The 21,208-nt window shown below is 33.1% G+C and overlaps 3 protein-coding genes across 4 annotated transcripts; 2 read left to right on the top strand and 1 right to left on the bottom strand.

Moving 5' to 3' along the window:
- The first annotated feature begins 2,801 nt into the window (after window positions 1-2,801).
- Window positions 2,802-10,717, top strand: LOC110684638 (peroxidase 57-like). 2 transcript variants are annotated; one of them, XM_021861071.1, is made up of 4 exons: window positions 2,802-3,206; window positions 3,333-3,512; window positions 9,772-9,937; window positions 10,057-10,717. In XM_021861071.1, exons 1-4 carry the CDS (start codon window positions 2,967-2,969, stop codon window positions 10,425-10,427), a joined length of 957 nt encoding a protein of 318 aa, XP_021716763.1. In that variant the 5' UTR covers window positions 2,802-2,966; the 3' UTR covers window positions 10,428-10,717. The 2 variants fall into 2 exon arrangements, with proteins under 2 accessions (XP_021716763.1, XP_021716762.1); XM_021861070.1 differs by having other exon boundaries at window positions 10,015-10,717.
- Window positions 10,718-13,430: 2,713 nt separating this feature from the next.
- LOC110684637 (peroxidase 57-like) lies at window positions 13,431-15,153 on the top strand. The gene is made up of 4 exons (XM_021861069.1): window positions 13,431-13,722; window positions 13,804-13,983; window positions 14,207-14,372; window positions 14,484-15,153. The coding sequence occupies exons 1-4, from the start codon at window positions 13,498-13,500 to the stop codon at window positions 14,900-14,902; spliced, it is 990 nt and encodes a 329-aa protein (XP_021716761.1). The 5' UTR covers window positions 13,431-13,497; the 3' UTR covers window positions 14,903-15,153.
- A 989-nt stretch (window positions 15,154-16,142) lies between these two features.
- On the bottom strand, window positions 16,143-18,095 carry LOC110684610 (peroxidase 57-like). Its single transcript, XM_021861046.1, has 4 exons — window positions 17,606-18,095; window positions 17,295-17,474; window positions 17,000-17,165; window positions 16,143-16,890 (listed from the first exon to the last, which is right to left on the bottom strand). The coding sequence occupies exons 1-4, from the start codon at window positions 17,834-17,836 to the stop codon at window positions 16,487-16,489; spliced, it is 981 nt and encodes a 326-aa protein (XP_021716738.1). The 5' UTR covers window positions 17,837-18,095; the 3' UTR covers window positions 16,143-16,486.
- Window positions 18,096-21,208: the final 3,113 nt, after the last annotated feature.

Here is a 21,208-nt window from a genome sequence, read left to right as displayed (position 1 = left end):
GTGAAAATATAAAAGTTGAATGAGCGTAAGAAAAATAATACCGGCTATTTCTCTTAAATAATAGTATGATTACAAATTTTTATGTGGAGTACTTCTTGCACGCATTGTATTGAATAAGTTACTAGGCAAAACCTCTTTTTCCTCTCTGCTCTTTTTAATTTAAAACCCTAGCCTCTATAATTGAATTTTAGAGGGGATTTTATCGATTTTTTTGGTAAAAAGCCTGGTCTTTATTTTTTTCTTTTTTGCTTTTGTTTGTTTTTAGAATTATATATAATTATTATTTCTCCTTCAGAATAAACTTTCGAAAGAAAAGGTTTTTCTTCTTCTCTAGAGGATCTTTTTTCCTTTGGAAGATGGAGTTTTTCTTCTCCTCTTGTGAAAGAGGATTTTTTTATTTTTGCTTTGATAGATTACTGTAAAATTGTTTCATTGGTGAATAACTATGCAAAATTGTAAAATTTATCGATAACAGTGAGATGAAAACAACCTTTCAGGTAAAATAAATCGTTTGATTGTCTCTCCTAAAACATTCCAGCGATGTAATTCCATAGTGCAAGACTACTACTTTTTTTTTTTTTTTTAATAATAGTGTAAGACTACTTGATAATCATATACTTGGTAGTTTATACGAAGGAAATTTATATTTGATTCAATATGTTATTTTTCTAAATATTTTTTGTAGATATCGTTGACTTTTTATTAACAATTTGATTTAATAACTAATTGAACTTTAGAAAAGCAGTGCGTACATTGGAGGCTTTTCAATGTGCCAATTCAAATATTTTATACTTATTTTACAACTTGCTAATCACAAGAAAATTACAGAATCTTAATTGATAAAGCAAGTAAGAGTAGGTTGTATTGAATAACTATAAGCGCTTGTTATATGTTTGCTAACATACATAATGCCATTGTTGAAATTAAGTTAAAGTTTGTCACATGAAAGTCGGTTAAAAAATTGCCAGGTGTAAGGGATTTTGGGGGAAAATATGATAGTAAAAAGTACCACTACGTACATAATAACATACAAAAAGTACTATTAAGACAACTTATACTTTAATGGTACATTATACATGCATAAAAGTACACATAATTGTACCACTGTAGAAAAACATAAAAAAAAAAAAAAAAAAAAAAAAAAAAAAAAAAAAAATCCTCCTATATACATGCTTAATAAATAGGTGCTATGCGGCTATATGCACTCAGTTGTATTTGCGTGCTGCAGCCCTTTCCAATCAAATGTAAAGCATCAATCTAGAGTCTACAATTATTGATGAGAAGCTTACCATTTTTATTTGCAAGTTGAAGAAAAACCAATTATTGCTTGCATATGCGTCAAATGATTTATGACACTCTTATCTCTTAAGAACAAACTTTTACCAATAAACTCCCCTAAATTTCTCTTCTTCCATCCTAAATGATTTTTTCGTTGGACCTTTTATGGTCTAAATTTAAATAATGAAATGAGGTACTCTAGTTTATTTTGAATGAAAGTTACAATTTACTCTGAGTTTTGTACTATACTAAAAAGTAGGAGTGGAATGAAGTATAAAGTATTTCCTAATTCCTAATATAATTTGAAATTTTAGAGTTTATTTATTTAGAATTATTTTTAAATTAATGTTTTAGCTAGAGAATGCACACCTGCTAGGCAGTAGGCAGTTAGGCACACATCATTGTACGTAGAGATTAACCAATTAGTACAGTGGTCCATTTCTATACCATTTTTGCTTTTACAGTACACTTCTTTTTAAACTAAAAGTTAATTGAGATATGAACAAAGTTTTGACTTTTTTTTTTTTTTTTTTTTTTTTTTTTTTTTGTCAATTTTCAAAACAAGCAAACATAAACAATATTAATTTGATCGAGAAACTGTTATAAGTTTTAAAAATCACAAAACCAAAACTATATACGGATGATTCTTACCCAAGCAACTTTCAAATTATACAAGTGAGTGCACGTATATTTCTTCTACTCTAAGTAATTTTTATTTTACATGCTGCGGTCATTTAAAAATTCCCCAATAGATGCATCATCCAATTATGAGTAAGTTTAGCTTTATGCAACAAGTCATGATCAATAGGCGATGGCGAATGATGCCTAAAGTGCGTCTGCCAATTCATCAATGCAAGTCAAATTTTAACGAAAGAGGAAGAAACTCAGCATCAGCAAGAAATCACAACCTGTACGTATGATGAACAAAATTCAAGTCAAGAAAAGATTTCATCATACCAAAATCACTTGCATGATAAGGTCGTTGTTAATTTGTTATGGATGTTGAAAAATTGAGGTATTATAATTAATTAATTCATTAACTTAAGATGCGACTTTTAATTATTCCAAGATAAGAATTTAATTTGTCATAATCATCAAATGATTTGTGGTAAAATATGTTAGATTTTATACAGTTTATAATTTTTTTTTCCATGCACTTATCATAAAAGGCATAATATGAAAATATTTCAATAAACTTTTAATTTATACTGTAAATACATCAGGGCACTTACTTTAATAAAACACAATTACAATTTTTTTTAAACTATATTGTTATAAAAAGTAAATATCAATTATTACATAGGGTGGCGATTAGATTAGGTTTTGGTGTTGCGAGAAGGCAATCCTAATCTCCCATTGTATCTTACCTTAAAATAAAAAAAAAATAAAAAAAATTAATTACATAGGGTGGCGGCTGTCGAGTGTTAGATATTCACCATGCTACGTACGTTTAAAAATTCATAGCCGACAACTTTATCTCGATGGCTATGCACGTGATTATATAATTAACAACTCCCTTAGGAAAATTCTACCCAAACAACTCCAAACTTTACTTTAATTCACTATAAAATGAGGATAAGTTGCTTACTCAATTTCATTATACCAAGCTACTAAACTTAGTAGTGTCAATATATTTGTGACAATTCAAATAGCAAGCTAATTAAGGTACGTGAGCATATATAGAGATAATGAAGAGAACCTCGCTTTCTTCAATAATGCTACTTCTTGTGCTCATAACCCTAGTTGGCCTTGGTCATTGTCATGCTCATGGTCCTCATGGACAACTTAAAGTTGGTTTTTATAATGACAAGTGCGGTGGAAACAACGTCGAAAAAGTCATTTATGATGTAGTTAAGCAAAAAATTACTGCTGATCCAGATACAGTGTCTGATCTTGTTCGTGTATCCTTTCATGATTGTTTTGTTAGGGTATGTACTCATAACTTACATAATTAATTTTCTAGCTAGCTATTGCATGACAATCTTGCTCATGTATGTTAATTCATAGCTTATTATAAACTAATTTTTATATTCTTATGTGATTCAATTAAATAGGGATGTGAAGGATCGATATTGCTCAATGGAAAAGGTACAGAGCAAACAGCGCCAATTAATAAAGGGCTTGGTGGTATCAAGACTGTTAGTGATATTAAGGAAGCAGTTGAGAAAGTTTGTCCAGGAGTCGTCTCTTGTACAGATGTTCTTGTTATAGGTGCTAGAGCTGCTATTTCCTTGGTAAAGTTTAAAGGATTACTCGATCAGCTGTATATAGTGCTGTCAAATTTCAAACCGAAACCGTTTAACTGCCCGAATCCAACCGACCCAAATGAGAACCGAACCGATTAAAAACCGTTTCTTTGAAACCGAAAACCGACCCGAACCGCATTTTAGTAAATCCGAAACCGAACCAATCCGAGTAATGTTAAACCATTTAAGAACCGAACATGTTTACAAACCGAACCAAATATAAACCGAACTGAAAGAAAACCGAACCGAAAAAGAACCGAACCGTATCCAACCCGAAACCGATTCCAACCCAAAACTGTTTGAACTGGCATAAAAACCTCTTACACCGAACTGTTAGCAAACTGCTACTCGTTTGCACCGAACCATTTAAAAACCGAACTGATTGTAAACCGAACTGCTTATAAACCGAACCGTTTATGAACCGAACCGTTTATGAACCGAACTGCTTATAAACCGAACCGTTTATGAACCAAACCGCTTATAAATCGAACCGTTTACAAGCTTTTTTTGTATGTAATAATAATTTTTTTTTTGGTGCACTTTTTTATGTAATTATATGGATTAAGTATTAGAAATCTTAGAATATATTTAGCATATATTCCATACTTATCAATTTTTCTTGAGACCATATACTTATCATATTAATTGTATATATCTTAGTAACTTAGTTAATACTAAATTCCCTTAGAAATAGCACTTTGTTAGCTAATCCGTGAGTATTGACTTTAATTTGGTTTTTGGGGAATAATCTGCAATTTTGGTTTTTTGGGCAATAACCTACATTTTTTTGGCCTTTTGGGCCTTATTCATCAACATAGCAGTATTCTAGTAGCATAATAGGATTAATAGCATTAACAAGTTATAAAACTTCTAATTCAACAAGTTTCAACTTAACAAAACCAAAACAAACTAATCCAATCCATACACATAATTAAACAATTTTTAACCACAAAGTAACAAAATCAAACCAACCAATCCATAAAAACAAGTTTTAACAACAGAATTGTACAAGTTTTTAGCATAACAAGATTAACACCAGCACCACAGTTTGCAGCAGAATGGCAGATCAGCAGCACTGCAGACTGCAGCAGCAGAATGGCAGAACTACAGCGATGGAAGAAGAGCAGCAGAACAACAGAACAGCAAAATGGAAGAAGAGCAGCAGCAGAATGGAAGAACAACAGCGGAACAGCAAGTCAGCGGCACAACAAGTCAGCAGAACAGCAGTAAGGAGAAGAAGCAGTCAGCAGTAGCAGCACCCTATACTTATCATTAGTGTAAGAAATGAAGCTACACTTTTCTCACAAAAAAAAAAAACAAGAAAGCTTGAATTAAGCAACACAATATAAATTAAGCATCAGTAAAATAGCAACATCCATACCTTTCTAATTAGATGCAAAACTTTCATCTATCACCTCTTTACCAATTTCAAGGACGTCTTCTTCAATATCACAATCATAACCACGTAACCAATTTTGTGTGGTAACCAACGCCTCAACATTCTTAGGCAAAAGTGCACTCCTATACTTGTTTAAAATACGACCACCCATGCTAAAAGAAGACTCAGAGGCTATCGATGTAATAGGAATGGCCAAAACATCCCTAGCCATAATAGCTAATATGGGGTACACATTAATTTGAGATTCCCAATACTTGAGAACATCATAATTCTGCCCTTCAATTGATGGTTGACAAGGAGTATTCAAATAATTATCAATCTCCATCGATGGTCGATTTAGGCTATCATCAACATCAACATCCTAGAAAAGTGCAAAAAATATGCTTTTATTAAATAATAAAAATTAAGACATATAATTATTATTTTAGTAAACCACAATAAACAGAAAATGATTACCTTGAATATATCATCATCATCCAAGAGACTATTTGATTTATCAACCCCAATAGGGATGGAGGGGGGAACAATTGTACTTGACTTAAAACCGGAACACATAGAAGAATAAAAGTTATACAACTCCAAAAGAGCATCTTTAATCACCTTCGCCTTTTCAACACATGCCTCCTCAACATAAAGCACTTTCAACATATCGTCAATCGAAAAAGCTTATAGCGAGGATCAAGAACAATAGCTATTGAAAGGATCAAACTATAGTCATCCCAATAGCCCTCAAACTTTTCAAGCATAACTTTTGCTATGGGTGCAAGTTTAGGGTCTATATGGGCTTTAGTTATTGTGTGCTCAATTTTCAAAACACTAGCAAAATACAAATTTGCGGTAGGATATTCAGAACCAGAAAATAACATAGTGATTTCATAAAATGGCTTTAGGAAATGACATATTTTTGCAAGGGTATCCCATTCATCATCCGAAAGTTTGAATTCATAACCCATATACTTATCGATAACCACTTTCAAGGCTTCCTTTGCTTCTAAAGCTTTTCGGAGCATCGTATAGGTGGCATTCCAACGAGTCACAACATCAAGACGTAACTTACCGTTAAATAGACAGTTAACCTCAGAAAGAGCATGCTCAAATTGAGTAAGTCTAGAGTCCGAAGAATCAATATATTTACAAACCTCACGCAATTTTGAACACTACTATCAACTTCTTTCAAACCTCTTTGAACAATAATGTTCAAGACATGAACTGAACATCGAATATGAAAAAATTTACCATTACAAGGAAGAGGAGAAGTCAACATTAAATCTTTCTTCAAAAGTTTAACCATAACATCCATAGATCGAGCATTATCAACAGTAATTGCAAAAGCTTTACCCTGAAGGTTCCACTCCCCAATAAGTTTAAACACAAATTTTTCTATCTCAACACCAGTATGAGGAGGATCACAATATCTAAAATTCAGAATTTTAGACCTTAGACACCAATTTTTATCAACATAATGTGCAGTTAAAGTGAGATAACCTTGATTAGTGCATGCTGTCCACAAGTCACAAGTGAAGCTAACTCTACCTTCAATTCCAGAAAAAGATTGCAACAACAAGGACTTAAACTTATCATGCTCAGCAATACAATATTTCAACATAGTGTTTCTACACACATGCTTCACATTAGGATTCAGATTCGTAAAAACTTCCCTAAGGCCATGATGCTCCACAATATTTAAAGGATAGGAATGCAAAATTATAGCTCTAGCAAGCAATTTTAAATGACGAGTTTGATTAAACGTAGGATCAACAACACTTTCAAGATTTGCAGGATGATGTATATTTTTACCCATGCATGCCTTAGTATGAGCTTTACAAGTGGAAGTACCAGCCTTACCTGGTGCTTTATATTCATTACCGCAAACATTGCATCGCGCATATCTTATCGGAGCAAGACCAACAATCTTATCAAAAAAGGTGTAATGCCTCCACACATCTGATGTTCGTCCACGCTTACTACCACTAGTGGTAGTGACTTGTTGCTGAGAAGAATCTTGATTCTGAATAGTGTTTTGAGAATCTGAAGTTTCTAAATAATCTTGTCTGTCCTCATCATAATTTTCATACCCTTGATCCATTGCTGAAAAAACAGGATCAAAACAACACATTTTAGCCTTATAACAAATAATTGTCCCTATCAATGCTAACACATTTAGGTACTTTTTACACTCTAGTTAAGAGTCGAAAACCCATTACATTGAGATGTACACTTAATAGTGAAACCAACAAATAGAATAGAGAGTGAAAAGTCATTAATCCCATATTATTTTTCTATAAACGCTAATAAACTCATATAATCAAATTTCAGTAGCAACCCATTAATTTTTAACTACCAGAAAATTAAATAAGATGAACCCATATTATATACTATTACCACTAACTTACAATTATACAATTATATACTCATTAAGGGGAATTATAACTATAATAATGCAAAATGTAGTGGACAACTATGTTATATAGTGTGGTAGCTTAGAAAACCTAAATTTTAATGTCAAATTTGATTATTGGTCTTTCACTCTTTCCTGTTCAATTCTTTAATCTTGATTCATTTTGATTGATATGCAAACAATAATGCAAAGCAGTCAAGAAATACAACCGTCAAATACTAACTAACTTAAGATAAACCACTAATCAGAGTTATACAGTAAACCACTAAATTACAATTATACAATTATATACTCATTAAATCAACTACAACTTTAATTCTTCTATTTCATAAATCAGATTAAATCAGTTGCAAGAAGTACGAGGAAAAGATATATCATACCTGGACAAAAAAAGAGAGATTTAGAGCAGCAACAACACTGATAAGCGAGGATTAGAGCAGCAACAACACCGATGAGTAGCAACAACGAACGAAAGGTGCCGTGAATGAATTAGGGAGAATTGAAAATGAATGAGAGAGACGACAAACGAAGAGGCGCCGTGAATGACTGAGTGAGATCTGAGAGGAGATGAGAGAGAGAAAGAACTAGGAGGCGTGAAAGTGAAAGTGGAATTAGGGTATCAAAATGGTTGAGATGTAAATCTAACCATTGATTTTTTAATCTATGGTTGAGAATGGTGATCCGTGTGTGTTGTGGGGAAAAAAAGCTAACCGTAGATTGTTTTTAATCTATGGTTGAGAGTGGTGATCCGTGTGTGTTGTGGGAGAAAAAAATTAACCGTAGATTGTTTTTGATCTATGGTTGAGTCTGATTAGATGATGTTTTGTGTATTGTGTATTCATTTGATCGGGATCAGTCTCCAAGACGCGTATTAAAACATCTACGTAGTATATCTTTATTTTCATACAAGTAAAAATTATAAAAACGTTATATTAATAAAATATATAATGATACAAATTTAAAAAGATCACTCATGAAGTCATGACTCATGACTCATGAGTCTCGTGACAAAATTAAGTTTTACTATTTTATAGATTAGTGGTAATTTATGGTCATTATTTTCAAAGTTTGACCCCAAAAATGACAAAGGGACAAAATAAAGGGACGGATGGAGTATTAAAATAATAGTTAGAGATGGTGTAGATCATTATACTTAAACTACACGAACAATGATCCTAATTTAATTTAAAACAACAGCTCAAGTTATTGATCCAATCAAAATAATGTTCACTAATTTATAACTTTGTACTAATACATACGAAGTATTTAACTATGAGATGGTTAGATGCTATGCGTTAATGTGTACATACGATCGATTGAACTAATCAATATTACCTTGTTAATAAATCATTAATGTTTTCTTTCATTACACAAATCAAACTACTTTGTAATATCTTCATAATTTCATGAAAATATATAAAGATAAACGAGCCATAATTATCAGTCTTGTTGATTAATCAAGTATCGAATTACCAAATTGCAAATTTTCATTTAATAAGAACTCATCAAATCATGACTATGACACTAGTATTTAAATGATTAAATAAGAAACATATAACAACCTAGTTGTAAAACAATAATACATTAATTCACTAACTTTTATAATCTACTTCGTAATACACTAGTAAGATCAATATGACTAAACTTGAAACAGAACATGATATATATTTATAAAATCAATGTGAATTTGTTTATAATATGATGCCTAAATATGAAATGATGAAGTCTTTACTTTATATAAAACTTGTTAACCAGCAAATACTATCAAATTTCAAACCAAAACCATTTAACTGCCCAAATCCAAACGACTCGATAAACAATTGATTTTTTGAAACCGAAAACCGACCCGAATCGTAATTTAGTAAACTCGGAATGGAACCGATCCGAATAACGTTAAACCGCAGAAGAACCAAACTAGTTATAAATTGAACCAAAAAAGAACCGGATCAGTTATAAACTGAACCGAAAAAAACCGAACCAGTTATAAACCGAACCAAAAAAGAACCGAACTGTTTCCAACCCGAAACCGCTTCCAACCCGAAACTGTTTGAACCAGGATAAAACTGTTTACACCGAACCATTAACAAACCGCAACCCGTTTGCATCGAACCGTTTACTACCCGGACTGTTTACAACCCGAACCGAATTAAAACCGATCAAGATTAAACCGAAACCGAATCGAACCGATAAATATTTAAACCGAACTGAAACCGACCCGCGAGACACTTAAACCGATTTAATACCGACCCGATTTAATACAGAACCGATTTCAAACCGAACCAAACCCGAACTGTCAAACCGTTTGACAGTGCTAGCTGTATATATACCTAGATTTTACTTCATATACTATATATATGATTAACTGCTCACGTTCTTGACTTTCTAATAAAGGATAAAGTAAGTAATAATAAAAGCACTTGCTAATATAATTTTGCTTGGTATGCATGCAGGCAGGAGGAAAATGGTATGAAGTAGAAACCGGAAGAAGAGATGGAGTTGTTTCACGTAAAGATGAAGCACAAGCAAATATTCCTCCACCAACAATGCCAGTGCCTCAAGCCATAGAATTGTTTGCTAGGAAAGGACTCAACAAACATGATTTCGTCGTTCTTTTAGGTAAATATTATCATTTGTAAGAACTTATATTAAAATCAAGTTGTTTCATAGCTAATCTGTATACATTGTAATTACGGGTGGACATACTGTTGGAACTGCACATTGTCACTCATTCAAAGAGCGTTTATACAATTTCCGAAATACCAACAAACCAGACCGATCCATTAGCCCATCTCTTCTCCAACTTCTGCAAAAGACATGTCCTCTTAACAGTAAAACTGACAATGAAACATTCCTAGACCAAACAACAAATAGCCACTTCAAGATTGACAATGCTTACTACAAGCAAATTCTAGCACACAACGGCGTAATGGAGATTGATCAAAACTTGGCATCAAATCCCTCTACTAGAGGCCTAGTTATCGGACTAGCCAAAAGTCCTAATCAATTCCTAGACCAATTTGGTCCGGCCATGGTCAAGATGGCTAGGATTGGAGTTCTCACAGGCAACCAAGGGGAGATAAGAAAATCTTGTGGTTCCGTCAATTAGTTAAAGTTTTATTTTCTCAATCCAATTCTAATTTTTGTTCTTTGTTATTTGTTATTTGTTGTTGTCGAGGTTGTCGTTGTTGTATTAATAGAAGGTGGGTCGTAGTTGATATGCATGGGAAGCTCCATGTGATAATGCGCTGAATTAGATTCATCATTGCATCACCAAGACAAAAAATGTAGGGACAAATTTTTGTTCACCTTTATATGTGCCTTTATTCTACGGAATAGTCAAAGAAGCTAAGTTTTTCAATTGTGTTTGCTAATACGTAAGTACGCGACACAAATAAATAGTGTTTTGCCTTTTGTTTTGCTTTCTAATCCTAATTTTCTTTTTTTAAGAAAAAAAAAAGAAGTTACGTTTCATTATATTTTTTGCCGTTTAGCATTTTTGAATCGACAATATCAAGTACGGAGTACAATATTATTAGCCTGCATCCTAACCTTACTTTACTCATAGGAGTGACTCACAAAATAATTATATGCAATTGTAGTGAAAAAAATCAGAAGCAATTTTTATTTCAATTTTCGAAACTCTTCCCAATATTTCCAAAGTAGATGTTATGAGAAAAATGCCCGTGTAATATAACTAATAACTAAAGATGGGTGTAGACTGAGCAGGTATATATGCGGGTGACAAACTTGACACAAATATAACTCGACATGGCACCACCATATCATAGCCATATAAACATGAGGATGATGAGCGAGTGTTAAACAAGTAATACTCGTAGAAACTTGAGGAAATGAGTTCTAATAATCTTACACATATTCTTACCAAAAATGAAATTTATTTCTTTTTATTTATTTTTTTATATTTTATTTTTTATTAATCTATATGTGGATGACGTGGAGGAAGATCCACTTCATAAAAGCAAAGTGTTAGTTACTTAAGGAATGTAATTGTTTAGGACACTTTTTAATACATGTTGTAGAAAATTAGTATACATACAACTTACAAATTTTCAAATTAACATTTATCCTCACATTCTGAGATTAGTGCCATTCATGACTTCTAGAGATTACATTAAGAATTTGATTGTGACCGAGGACCTAAGCCAAACAGTACGTCAAGCATAATCTACATGTATCGACTACAACTAAATAGTCACATACATCTTCCTTTTAAAGATGCCTTAATTACCAATTTTGGTCTGCCACGTATACTAAACCACATATTTGAACATTAACATAACTAATTATCTAATATATATCTTACATACGTATGTAGAATTAGCGAGCAAAACTGTATTTGTATAAGATATTTGAAAAATATTTATTATAACCAACTCAACAATAATATTTTTACATAGAAATGAGATAAGAAGCTAGAAATATTGATGCATGTGAAGGCAGTGAAGCTATGAAATAAGACAAGTAGTACGTGAAGCTAGAAGAGTATAATGCATGTGATGTTTTATTACGCCGTTTAATAATTATGTGTTTGGACTTTGGAGTAGTGTCCCTTTCCTAGCAGCTAGCTCAATAATTTAATTTTTATTAATTTTTTTTTTTTTTTTTTTTTTTTTTTGGTATGTCACAAATTAAATGCATTGGCTCTACTTACTATTCACCTAAGAATAATGCATTATGTCTTAATGGAAATGATGAAATTACCGTAGAAAAATTCCTAATCATATTAGTAGATGTCATTTTAAGGCTGAAAATGTACACATTAATTAATACATCATTCGTTGTGCTAGGTTATATAGGAATTTAGGATCAGATTGATTTCACTTCGAGTCATCAAGGTTCGAGCATTTAGGGTTTGCTAATCAAATATATATGACCAAGGTAGCTAGTTTTGTTAGGTTTAGAAATAATATGGCAGCAGACAACCCCTCTAACTATGCATATCATTTGAAATTAAACTACTACTCCATTTACGTACAATAGGGAAACTCTCAAAATTTATAGAAAAGTTGATTAGAAAAGTGCAAGCTATATATAGCTTAGATGCTTTACATGCAAATATAAATACTCCATCCGATTTTTTTTAATTGCAACTTTCATGAGTATTGCGATTCACGAGGCAAAAGTTAAGGGGTATGTGGTAGTGGGGTTAATTAAAGGTGATTAAAGTGTGTAGAGAGAGAAAGTTTGGCCCACCACTTAGGAAAGTAGTGGTAAAGTAGTGAGTAAAATACTTTAAAGTAGTGTGTAGAGAGAGAAAGTTTGGCCCACCACTTGGTAAAGTAGTGGTAAAGTAGTAATTTTAAGGGTTTTTGTTTACCCAAAATAGAAATAAAATAGAAAGTTGCATTTAATTTAAATCGGACTAAAATAGCAAAAGTTGCAATTAAAAAAAATAAGAGGGAGTATATAATCAAGGTAAGTTTTGAGCCAGCTATATGTAAACTAAAATACAATTTACCCAAATTATAATTTTATTTTTATCTTGTAAAAATTAATAACAAAATATAAAAGTTAAAGACATTCTTAGCAGATCATATGTGCTGGGATGAAGCCGTTGAACCGTTCAAACACGTACAATAATGATTACTCGAAACCCAAGTACTTTTGCATATTGATATAAAACCATATAATATACAAAATAATTCACATTTTGTCACAAATCCATGTGCCATTGCCCTTCCACCTAAGCCTAATTGCTAATTATATATTTTTAAGATTATAATTTGACTTGGGAAAAACAGTAAATCCGTGTCAACTCTCTAATACAAGATCAATGAACTTAACCCAACAAATGAATAATAGCTAAATTAATTCATGAAGTCAGTAAGTATGTCTGTTTTGGGATGTACCAATCATACTTTTGGCATGATATAAGCCAAAATTATTCTTTCTAAAGATAATTAAGCTATAATAATGATAAGTAGTTGATGAGGGGATAATATAATTCACGTTCATAACATTATTCAACTTTGTATAAACTTATCCAATCATAGTACTAATATGCATATTATTAAATCCAATTGCTACAATTTTACTTTTAAGTATTATATTAGCTTCACTATAAATAAGGGAAAGTTTCTAAGCAATTCTCATCACTTGATTGATCACAATAATCACCTCATCTTTCTTATAGCTAAAAAAGTAAGGTACAAGAAATGATGAGGTGTACTTCTTCGGCAGCTTTAGCTCTAGGGCTCATTCTTGTGACCCTTATTAGCCAAAGTTATGGGCAAAAACTACAAGTTGGCTACTATAACGGGAAATGTTGGAACTACAATGTCGAAGAGATCGTTTTTAACGTAGTTAAGGCTAAATTTGCTAGGGATCCAACTATTGTTGCTGGTCTCATCCGATTACAATTTCATGATTGCATTGTTAGGGTAAGTAATAACCTGTATTGATTTGGTGTGATTAATTTGGCACGGCAATAAACTAATCTTGTGTTTATTTCCTGTTAAAAGGGATGTGATGCATCAGTCCTACTCAATGGACCAAAAACAGAGAAAACCGCATCACCAAATCTTAGCCTTCAGGGATTTTATGTCGTGGACGCTGTAAAGGCAGCTCTAGAGAAAGCTTGTCCAGGAGTTGTCTCTTGTGCTGATGTACTTAATATTGCTGCTAGAAGTGCCGTCTTTTTGGTGAGTAATGTAACTCATTTAGTTATATTAACCACGACCATTTTTTATCAATTTTATATTTATACAAATTTTCCATATATAATTGTAGTAATTAGGAGTATCTCTCTAAACAAGAAATAAACACAAGATTAATTAGCTTATCACCATACCAAATCAATTACACCAAATCAATTCATTTTTTGAATCAAATTATTAATCTAGCTTATCCCATACATTCAATTAGGCCGGAGGTAAATGGTATTTCGTAGAAACAGGAAGACGTGATGGTTTTGAATCACATCAAAGTGAAGCCATTGCAAATCTTCCATCAGAAAATATGCAAGTACGTGACGCCGTCCACCTTTTTGCTTCAAGAGGACTAAGTAAGGAGGATTTTGTTGTTCTTCTAGGTACGTTACTTACTAATCTTTATCAAAATATTCTACCATATAACTATCTTAGTATGGGTACAACAATCTCCTGCACATCGATATATAATAACAATGTCATCATTTGCACAGGAGGACATACTGTTGGAGCTACACACTGTGACAAATTTGAAAGCCGTCTATATAATTACCACAACACCGGTAAGCCAGATGCAAAGATGACTTCCAACATGCTCTACGCCTTGAAGAAGACATGTCCAAGGAGGAGTAAAAACCAAGTTTATTTCAAAAACAACCCTAAGAGTCATTATCGCATGGACAATACTTACTACAAGAACCTATTGGTAAACCAAGGAATTCTTGAGATTGATTCAAACATTGCAAGTTCTCCCTTGACCAACAGCCTTGTGAAAAAGCTAGCTTATGCTCCTGGTTACTTCGAGAGTAGATTTGGTCCAGCCATGGTTAACATGGGCCGAATCGGTGTTCTCACCGGAAAGCAAGGAGAGGTTAGGAAATACTGCGGTGCGGTTAACCACCACAAACATTGACGACATTGCCAATTCCTTTCGTTTTATTTGGAAGACATACATAAGCAATTCTTAATTCTTTTTGTTAATTTAATTTACTTCGTTATTTTTGTCATAATTGTAACGTTTTTTTATTTTATTTAATATTTATAATTGAGTCTCTCCTAAAAAATAAGCAATAATGCAAGCTGGAGGAGATTCTAACTTTTATTTTAGCTTGAGAGTTTAATTTATATATAAACATATATACATAAAAAAAAAATTTAAAAAAAATGTTGTTAATGTATTCGGATGATTGATTTACTTAATGTTCGATTATATCAAGTGATTAACATTATCTAAAAGTTAGAGATTTGATGCTCTGCAACAAATTAATGTCATCCCAACATATATCAATTCCAACTATTGGATTAATAAAAATAATCCAACAATATAATTAAACTTTGTAGGATATATAATTTAATTATAGATTAATGAGTATAAGACCAGATCATGATTGCAATAATATGACTTGTCTCCTTAATACCTTGCGGAAAAGCTGTTTGACAGTGTTAGACAATTGTGCTAAACCTTTTTTATTTTTTTGACAGGAGACAATTGTGCTAAACTATAAAATAATAACCGAAAGAAGGATTTTACAACGATAACCTAGATAAATATACTAATAAAACATAAACAAAATGTTCATTAAGCATCGTCAATCATTCCATAATCATAACTAAACGTGAACTACAGCCAACATCGTGTCACACCATATGTTTATTATGTGTAGACTTTTGTCCGATCCAATGGATAAGTACGTCGAAAGTGTACGTGTATAGATTAATCATACTTTTGATTAAAAACTACTCCCATTGGGTATGAGCACCCTTAATCTCGATTAATATGTGTCAATTCGAAATTTGGAGAATTTATTATTGTAAGTCATATTAATTGTTGGGATAAAATGACCTATTTTTTCATCATATATGTACAAAAATCAAAACTTATGGCACGATCATATGTAAGTTGAAGATTTTTTCGAATTGAATTAACTTCTGAATATAGCATGCATAATTTAATTTACATTAATTAATCTTATAATATATGAACTAATAAATATGCTTAATCGATGATGTCATTTTTTTTTTCTTTCACCAGCCCACCTTAAAGAGGAAAGAAAAGTGAATAAAGAGATAGAATAATTAAGAAATTCGGAAAGAGAGAAAGTAAATATAATAAGGAGGACATATTTTGTTTGTAAACTTGAAAAAAAATGTTTGGTACCATTCAAATATATTGTTTGAGAACTAATGAATTTCAAAGGGATGAAATAAAATAGAGATTAGATTATTATATAAATAAAAATGATTCCCATTGTATTATAAGCCGTTTGTTAATACAAACAAGGAAAATTGGAACTTACATAGTTCCATATAGATATAATTCAAACACTTTGTTACTCCAAAACAACATATCAAAATCAAAGACAAATGAAGAAATGTAATGAAAAAACGAACAAGTACATAAGAGCTTGAATTAAAGAATGATAGTTAAGCCGTCAAATAAAAGTAACACCAGGGACAACGACCATGCATATTGTGGTACGTACGTACGTTTGTGGTATTAGTTGTTACGACGGCAGTTCCTCCTGACTGGACCCTGGGTAAGGACTCCAACCCTACCAAGATTGATCATAGCGTAACCAAATTGGGTAGCAAAGTCCCCACTGTAAGCCAACCTGCTCACGGTACTTTTAGTTTGAACATCGCTTGCAATTCGTTGATCAATTTCGAGCACACCCTTTCCTAGCGAAATCGCCTTGTAGAAACCATTGTCCACCCTGTATTCACTTCCTACAGTTTGGTCGGCGTAAACAAAGTTGTTTGATCCAGTGCTAGGACATCTTTGTCGAAACGACATAAGGGTTGCTGAATTCATAGATGGATCTGCTCTACCGGTGTTCTGGTAATTGTATAACCGGTCTAGGAATTTGCTACAGTGAATGGCTCCAACGGTGTGACCACCTCCTGTAATATATAAGTTTATAAATATGCATGCTAGTTTTAATTTGTAAATGAAATAATTATATACTAAATCAACTTTGTTAAAGTATTTCTTTGGATATAATTACTATACCTAGGAGGAGCACAAAATCATTAGCGCTCAATCCTTTGCTACCGAATAGTCTAATTGCATTTGAAACTGAGATTGTTGGTGGAGGAAGGTTCTTCTCAGCTTCAGTAATAGATGAAAAGTACCCATCTTTTCTTCCAGTTTCAACAATGTACCAATTTCCTTGAGCCTAGAAAAATCATTCAACACATTATGTGTTAGTAGATTAAATCATCATGTCCTAACACTATTAATTTCTCAATTTTATAATCCAATGACAAGTAACGTTGCAAAACTAGCTAGTTTGTGTAATGCATACCAAGGCAACCGCGACTCTAGTTGCTACGACAATGATGTCTGCACAAGAGACAACTCCAGGACACAATTGCTCCAATCTTGCTTTGATAGCATCGATAAGTTCATAACCTCGAACGCTACCATTTGATGGTGCATTTTTCTCCGCGTTGCTTCCATCTAACAAGATGGATGCATCACATCCCTGCTCAACAAAAATGAAATACTCGTACATGTTAATCTATCATTTACAATTTAACACTCCGTAATATCTAACGTGGATGTACATAACCATGCATGTTAATTAAGGCAACATTGCATTAAATTACTACATACCCCAACAAAGCAATCATGAAATTGCATTCGGAGAAGAGCAGCAACAATGGTTTTATCAGTTTGGTAAGCTTTAGAAACTATATCGTAAATAACACTCTCGACATTGGCGCTACATCTTCCAGCATAGTAATTTTGCTTCAGCTGACCATAAGACTGACCGACGAGGGTCATACAGAGAAGAACAATGGCTAGTGTCGTGGTAGAGGAAGAACTTGTTCTAGCCCTAGCCATTTTTTTTTCTTTTTTTTTTTGTATTTATAATTTTTTTGTATTTGTGTTTGTTATTATGATGTAACAGAAATATTGATTTGTATTTATAGAGAAGATTTTCTATGAAGTAACGAACTTGGCATGATGTAACGCTTGGCTAGACGACCAAGTTTTTTGATACATGTATGCACGTACGAATTGTTTCAAATCCAAATAACGTGCATTTCACTAAAAAAATTCAACCATAATACATAGTCAAAAAAATTTCAATATTTTTCTACCAGTTGACAATCCACAAATAGAAAGGCCATTCTATTTTCGAATCAATGACTTAGTTTGTAGAACCGTTATTATCATATTTTATACAAGTATTAATTATTCCAAGTGGGATAATTATATCATTTTTGAAGGATTTATATTGTCTACCACTATGTCTCTAACTAGCCTACAAGGGCTAAAATCATACATGCACCTTAGTTGTGGGTTGGGGATTGGTGGACAAACATGATGTATTGATGTGGCAACTTCAAACATTGACTTTGAGATGGCAATTGGTCAAGTTATGATTTTATATAGTTGACTTAGTCCACAAGTCAAGTAAAAAGTAAAAACCGAATAGATTGATAAAATTTATGACGTATACTTATAATATAAGAAAAAATTATTTATTCTAATCTCGGTTAAAAAGTTTGAAGTTTGACCACAAATTCTCACAAATATACAAGAAAAAAAATTAAATTTAGTCATATTGGATCTTGCTAAAATTATCTCATTGTAGCACATCCATATGTGTGAAAATAAGGCAAATGGGTACCTAAAAAAAACATATATAAAAGATTACAAGTGATGTGGTTTCGGCTTTAAGCATGAGCACCTTGAGCAACAGCTCAGGGCCTCACATTTTTCTTTTAAATTTTATTTTCATTATTTGACTAAAAAGAGTTAATTTTTTTTTTTTGAAATAAAAAATTGACACGGAGTATAAAATTCATGCAATGTTAAGTACGCTTATCGTAATTTTGGTGGACTATTTAATTCAAAATTTATGAATTATTTGGTCCATATATTTTCCTTCGTCCCTTAAAGAACGACCCTTTTGTCCAAATTTTAGTCCCTATATGTTCATCTCATTTGCATCAAAATACCCTCTAATTTGCAATAATATTTGTGCAAAATTAGCGCAACTTCCCATGTAAATTTTACTTTTTCCATTTACTTTTATTTCTTACTTTCTCTACTTTTTTTACAAATTCCATGTAAATTTACCTTTTCAATGTACTTTTATTAGCTCCCCCATACACTTGTACTCCCCACTTAAGTTTCTTAATACCCGTGAAAAATGCCCAAAAGGGTCATTCTTTTAGACATGGAGAGAATATTATTTACGAAAATTTAACAAGAATAATCCAACCTTTTGTCCATTCTCCCTTATTAATCCCACCTTTTAATTAATCCTCATTAATCCAACGACATTTGCCCCCATTTTTCTCACAACAACCCTTGTAGGTCACCAATCCGGTACAACCGATTATAAGTGCTACGTGGAACTTCCTAATTGGTTTTTTTTTTATAATTTACTTTTTTTTTTTAATTTTAATATGTAAAAAAAAAAAAAACACCCTTCTTTCTTCTTTCTCTCTCTTCCCCCATCACCAGATTCACCACCATAGCCACCACCATCCTTCTTTCTCTCTCCTTTCCTTCCATGGCCTCTTCCTCTATTACCACTTTACCTCCCCTTTAATGTACCCAACAAAAACACCTCCTCTAGCCACCACAAACCTACAACAACCACCACCAACACACATGCCACCACCAACACATACACACCACCACCACCCCTCACCTCGCCGTCAACCGCCGCACAGAACCTACAAACCCACTCATCCCACACAACCGCCGAACCCGGCAAAACCCTGGTATAATTAAAATGAAACCCACGCTCACACCCATCACAAACCAACCTCTCGGAAACCAACGCGTTCGGCGGTTGTTAGGATGAGGGGTTATTTCGATGGTGTGGCAGTGGGTTTTGGGGGGCTGAGCTCCTTCCCCCTTTCTGCTTCCCTACCTTCCTCCATTCACCACCCTTTACAGAGAGAAGGGGGGTCGTGGCTATTTGTACGGTGATGGCAGGGGCTGCTATGGAAGCAGCAGCGGCTGATGCAATTGGGGTTGCGACGGTGGTCGTGATGTGTGGACGGTCAGTAGGCGATTGATGGTGTGCTGATGGAGAGACGCCGCTGATTATGGAGGTTGCGAGTGAGGGAGCAGGGGAGGTTGTGTGTGGGTGTTGAAAGGAAAGGAGGCTACAGGGAAGGGGAGGGAAAGCAAGTTGGCTGAGGGGGACGGGCAGTGGCATGTCTGCTAGGGAGAAGGGGCAGGGGTGGTTGGGGGAGGAGGAAGAAAGAATTGAAGGGGAAGATAAAATGGAGGTGGAGCTTTGGGTGGTGGTAATGGAGGAAGATGATGGCAAATGGTAAGAGGAAGGAGATGGAAGGGATGACCAGTTGTTTAGGTAGCCGGTCATTTGGGTGTGATATGGGAAGAAGGGGTATAAAGGTTGGATTAATGAGGAATAATCAAAAGGTGGGATTAATATGGGAGAACGGACAAAAGGTTTGATTATTCCTGTTAAATTTTCTTATTATTTATGAAATACGACTCAATTGTTTAAGGACCTCTTTTTTTAGTTTTCGCTCTGGGCTAAATAATTCAAGTTGGGATTGAAGTGATGAAATCGGTTAAATAAAGATTCTATTCCACAAGATTATCAACACATCAGAAACATATTTGTCCCTAGCGAAGGTGTGGTAAAGGAATCTCCACTCCCAAATTGTCCCTAGCAAAGATTGCATGTACCACCTCATAATTTGAATGCGCTTTCCTTTTAACTAGGCTAGTTTCTTGTGTAGCTAACAATATACTATGTATGTAAAGATTGATATCTTGGACATGCAAAATATATTCTTTAAGAAAAAAAATTCCTAAACTTAATTAATAAGAGAAAATTAAATTCTACGTATATTCTCTAACAAAAACTTATAACTGTGTCATGTCCTCAATGCTTCCCACTATTGTAAATAAACACAATCATCCAATGAAAAATTTATTCAACACTAACTTGTGTAAATTTTGAATATTGTAATCTTCCAATATGAAGAACAATAATAATCCAAGCACAAGTTTGAACATTTAAGATTTTAATCAACTCAAAAATGATTAAAACCAAAAATTAGTTCATTATGGAATTTAGAAAGCTAAGATCCAACTAAATAAACAATTAAAGATTGAACAATTTAGGGGCTTCAAATATACATTTTCACCATAAACATTCACACTCCAAGAAATTATTTTGCAAAAATGTGAAATTGCAAGTTTATGTGAAAAATG

Source organism: Chenopodium quinoa, unplaced genomic scaffold, assembly GCF_001683475.1.
Source record: "Chenopodium quinoa cultivar QQ74 unplaced genomic scaffold, ASM168347v1, whole genome shotgun sequence".
In the NCBI taxonomy this organism is placed as follows: domain Eukaryota; kingdom Viridiplantae; phylum Streptophyta; class Magnoliopsida; order Caryophyllales; family Amaranthaceae; genus Chenopodium; species Chenopodium quinoa.
The sequence above is the reverse complement of the archived record's forward strand: the minus strand, read 5'-3'. Positions and strand labels throughout refer to the sequence as shown.